This window comes from Castanea sativa, chromosome 6 (genome assembly GCF_040712315.1).
Source record: "Castanea sativa cultivar Marrone di Chiusa Pesio chromosome 6, ASM4071231v1".
Taxonomy (NCBI): Eukaryota; Viridiplantae; Streptophyta; class Magnoliopsida; order Fagales; family Fagaceae; genus Castanea; species Castanea sativa.
The window spans coordinates 26,667,044-26,671,523 of NC_134018.1; the positions used below are offsets into that span (position 1 = coordinate 26,667,044).

The following is a 4,480-nucleotide window of genomic DNA, read 5'->3' on the forward strand; positions in this document are numbered from 1 at the left end:
GATGGAAGCAGCTCCTTTGGACACAGTGAGGGGTCTTGTCAAGTCAAATCATAGGAAGCAGCAAGAGCAAATCAGTAGGGGTAATAGGGGATTAGAAGTTTCGAAAATAGAGCAGGATCAGAAGACACGTGAGGAGCAAATTTGGGTTAGAGCTGATTCGGTCAGGAATGAAGTGGAGGGTAATCAAGTAGTTGAGATAGAAGTTGAAAGTAGTGTTGGGCAGAATTAAACATGTAACATGTAACAAAGGGCAGAATTAAAAAGATTGCAAGGGAGAAAGGTGTGGCCCAAGTTGTTGAGAAGGCTGGACAAGCCCACGAGGTAAGTAAAAAAAGAAAAGGTACTGAGGAATTGTTTTTTATTTCTGGTAGTAGTGCTCAGAAACGTTTTTGTGGAGGGAAAGGAGAAGGTGATGAAAACTTATTTTCTGAAACGGCGGTGACTACAGAGTAGCACCGCCTGGATCAATGAATGCATTAGGTTGGAACTGCGGGGGGCTTGGGAACCCTCGGTTAGTTCGAGTGTTGCGCGAGCTCGTGCAACGTTGGAAGCCCAAGATTGTCTTCCTCTCAGAGACAAATTTGAAGAAGAATCGGATGGAAAAAGAGAAGTTTAAAACGGGTTTGTTAAATGGTTTAATTGTTTCTAGTGTTGGGAGAAGTGGGGCTTTAGCTATGTTATGGAGTAGGGACTTAACGGTGGAAGTCCAAGGATATTCAAGAAATTTTATTGATGTAGTGGTGACTAACTCGGAATCAGAATTTAAATGGCGGATTACTGGTTTTTATGGGAATTCTGAAACCCATTGTAGAAAAGAAACATGGGATCTTTTGAAAAGCCTTAGCCAAAAGGATCAACTCCACTGGTTATGTTTTGGTGATTTTAATGAAATTTTGTCGGTAGAGGAGAAATTAGGGGGGCCTCCAAGGGCGCAAAGGCAAATGGATGATTTTAGAGAAGCAATACACCATTGTAAGTTCAAGGATCTTGGTTACTGTGGTCCTGACTTTACTTGGTGTAATATGCAAGAAGGTGATCGCAGAACATACCTTAGACTGGATTGTGCCTTGGCCACTCTTGAAATGGATTGAGCATTATAAGGATGTTAAAGTACATCATCTGGTAGAGTCCACATCTGACCACTATGCTTTGCTGATAACCAATGCTACTGTTCAGAAGTATTCAAACGGGCAAAGATTTCAATTTGAAGCTATGTGAACTAAAAGGGAGGAATGCAAAGATATTATCAAAGAAGTCTGGGAGGGCAGCCATGAGTTAAACTCTCCTATCGGAATAGCGACGAGGTTGAATTGTTGTGTTGAAAAACTCTCTAGATGGAACAAAAGGGTCTTTGGGAAAATTCCAAGGCAAATTAAGAAGAAAAGGGAGTCCCTTAGTTAACTGGTTCTCAGAGATAAAGATGGCAGCTTGGGCAGTGAGACCAATAGGCTAAGGAAAGAAATTAACGATTTACTGGATAGTGAAGAAATTATGTGGCATTAGAGATCAAGGGTGCAATGGTTAGGCCTAGGGGATCAGAATACGAAATACTTTCACACTAGGGCCATAGATAGGAGAAAAAGAAATGCTATCAATAGTATTATGAATGATAATGGAAATTGGCATGATTCTATAGAAGGTATTGCAGAGGTGGCTGTGTCATATTTTAAAAACCTATATACCACTTCCTATCCATCTTGTATTTTGGAAGTCCTTGATTCAATCCCAACTAAAGTCATGGTGGCTATGAATCAGTTCCTTATCCAAGAGTTCACAAGGGAGGAAATTGAGGTTGTGCTAAAACAGATGCACCCAACAAAAGCCCCGGACCCTGATGGTATGTCTACTGTTTTCTTTCAAAAATATTGGGATATTGTTGGTAATGATATTATATGCATGGTCTTAAATGTTCTTAACTCAAATATGTCTATGACGGAAATTAATAAAACAAACATCACTCTGGTGCCAAAAATAGAAAACCCCACAAAAATGTCAGATTTTAGACCTATAAGTTTATGTAATGTTGTTTATAAACTCATATCAAAAGTGTTAGCCAATCGCCTCAAGATTCTCCTTCCCCAAATTATATTTGAAAATCAGAGCTCGTTTCTCTCGGGGAGATTAATTACAGACAATGTTCTTGTTGCCTTTGAGCTTATGCACTATTTAGATCATAAGAAGGAAGGTAAGGAGGGTTTTATGGCGATAAAATTGGATATGAGTAAAGCTTATGATAGGGTGGAATGGGGTTTTATTAAACAAGTGATGGAAAAAATGGGATTCCATGAAAAATGGGTTAATTTGATCGTGCATTACATCACTACAGTTTCTTACTCTATCCTTATTAATGGTACTGCTTATGGTAGTATTATTCCCTCTAGGGGTCTTCGTCAAGGAGACCCAATTTCACCTTATATCTTTCTATTATGTGCAGATGGCTTTTCCTCCCTTATTAAGAATGCTGCCAGGAACCAAAGAATTAGTGGAATTTCAATATGTAAAGGAAGTCCTAAGATTAGTTATCTGTTTTTTGCAAACGACAGTTTTCTGTTTTGTAAAGCAAACATACAAGAATGCCAAAATCTTATTGAGATTCTCCAGCTGTATGAAGCTGCCTCGGGCCAAAAAATTAATGCGGATAAATCTTTAGTTTTCTTCAATGCTAATACCCCCGATGAGAGAAGAAGTGAAGTGTTGGATAAGCTGGGTCCAATGCAGGATACCCAGCATAAAAAATACCTAGGCCTACCCTCAATCATTGGCAAGTCAAAGATTGAAATATTTGCAAAAATTAGAGACAGGGTAGAGAAAAAACTATCGGGGTGGAAGGAGAAAATGCTATCTGTGGGTGGCCGAGGGATTCTTATTAAAGTTGTTGCTCAAGCAATTCCAACGTACACCATGAGAAAATTTTGGTGGGGTCAAAGGGGTCAAGAATAAAAAATGGCCTGGGTTAGTTGGAAGAGTATGTGTAAGTCAAAGATGGAAGGAGGAATGGGCTTTAGAAATCTTCAGGCTTTCAACCTAGCTATACTAGCTAAGCAAGGTTGGAGGTTAATTTCAAATCCTAACTCTTTGGTGGCCCAAATATACAAAGCGATATATTATCCGCATGGTGATATTTTTAGAGCAAAACTTGGTTCAAGGCCTTCCTATGCCTGGAGAAGTATCTTTAATTGGTTGGAAGTTGTGAAGAGAGGAACCCGGTGGCGAGTTGGCAATGGGAAGAGGATACATATTTGGGAGGATAAGTGGCTGCCTACCCCAACTACGTACAAAGTGATCTCCCCTCCAAAGCCCATTGATGATTTTCCCACAGTCTCGGCGTTGATTGACAAAGACAGAAGGAGGTGGAAAGGTGATGTAGTGAGGTCTCTGTTTCTGCCTTTTGAGGCAAGGACTATTCTAAATATGCCTATTAGTTTCAACCTCCCAAAAGATCAAATCATTTGGGTTGGTAATAAAAAGGGAGAATTCACTGTGAAAAGCGCGTATTATATTGCGGTTGGGGTCTTAGATACAATGGATGCAGGAGAGAGCTCATCGAGTGATCCTAGGTGTCCTTTTTGGAAGAAGTTATGGAACCTAAACGTTCCATCAAAGATGCGAATCTTTGCTTGGAAAATGTGTATGAATGCTCTTCCAACCTTTGAGAACTTGCAAAGAAGAGGAGTGAATTTGTGTGAAATATGTCCTACTTGTGAGAAGGAGCCAGAATCAATTCTCCATGTTCTTGTTAGGTGTGATTTGTTTAGGAGAGTGTGGAAATGTTGGGAGGATGGTCTTGTTGACTTGTTGAATGTAAACATGGATGTGACAGACATTGCATTGTTAATTTATAAGGCTAGTACGTCTCGAGATTTGGAGTTTTTCTTTGGGGTTGCTTGGGCTATCTGGTATAACAGGAACAAAATTGTGCATGGGTATTCATGTCAGGTTCCTGAGCTTATCTGGAGTTTTGCTAGGAGTTATATTCTAGAATTCAAGTGTGCCTCAAAAGCTTGCTCTCAACAATTGACTCAGATAGAAGAGAAATGGGTTGTGCTCCTCTAGGGGTTTACAAGATTAATGTTGATGGTGCAACATCTGAAAATGACAGAAATTCAAGTGTGGGAGCTATTATAAGAGATGCTACTGGTTCTGTTCATATGGCTTGTTGTAAATATCTTCAAGGACAATATTTGGTGGAGGAGGTTGAAGTGCTTGCTGTGGAGAATGGTCTAATTCTAGCAAGGGAGCAAAAGCTTTCTCAAATTATTTTGGAATCTGATGCTTTAAATACTATCAATAGAATATTAGCAGCTAAAACTAATGGCTGTCTTGGTCATTTATATCAAGGTATTCATTCCTTGCTTTCTTCTTTTAGCTGCTGGAAAATTAAACATGTGAAAAGAGATTACAACAAGGCAGCACATGAGTTGGCAAAGTATGCAAGGCAGAAGGAAATGTCTCAGGTTTGGAAGGGAGTTTGTCCTCCCAT

At 39.6% G+C, this 4,480-nt stretch overlaps 1 protein-coding gene across 1 annotated transcript; it reads left to right on the forward strand.

Moving 5' to 3' along the window:
- The first annotated feature begins 467 nt into the window (after positions 1–467).
- On the forward strand, positions 468–1,091 carry LOC142639717 (uncharacterized). Its single transcript, XM_075813859.1, has one exon. The coding sequence runs from the start codon at positions 468–470 to the stop codon at positions 1,089–1,091; it is 624 nt and encodes a 207-aa protein (XP_075669974.1).
- Positions 1,092–4,480: the final 3,389 nt, after the last annotated feature.

Excerpts from the sequence above, each read along its gene's own strand:
- LOC142639717 (XM_075813859.1), top strand. The coding sequence starts at position 468 with ATGAATGCATTAGGTTGGAACTGCGGGGGGCTTGGGAACCCTCGGTTA.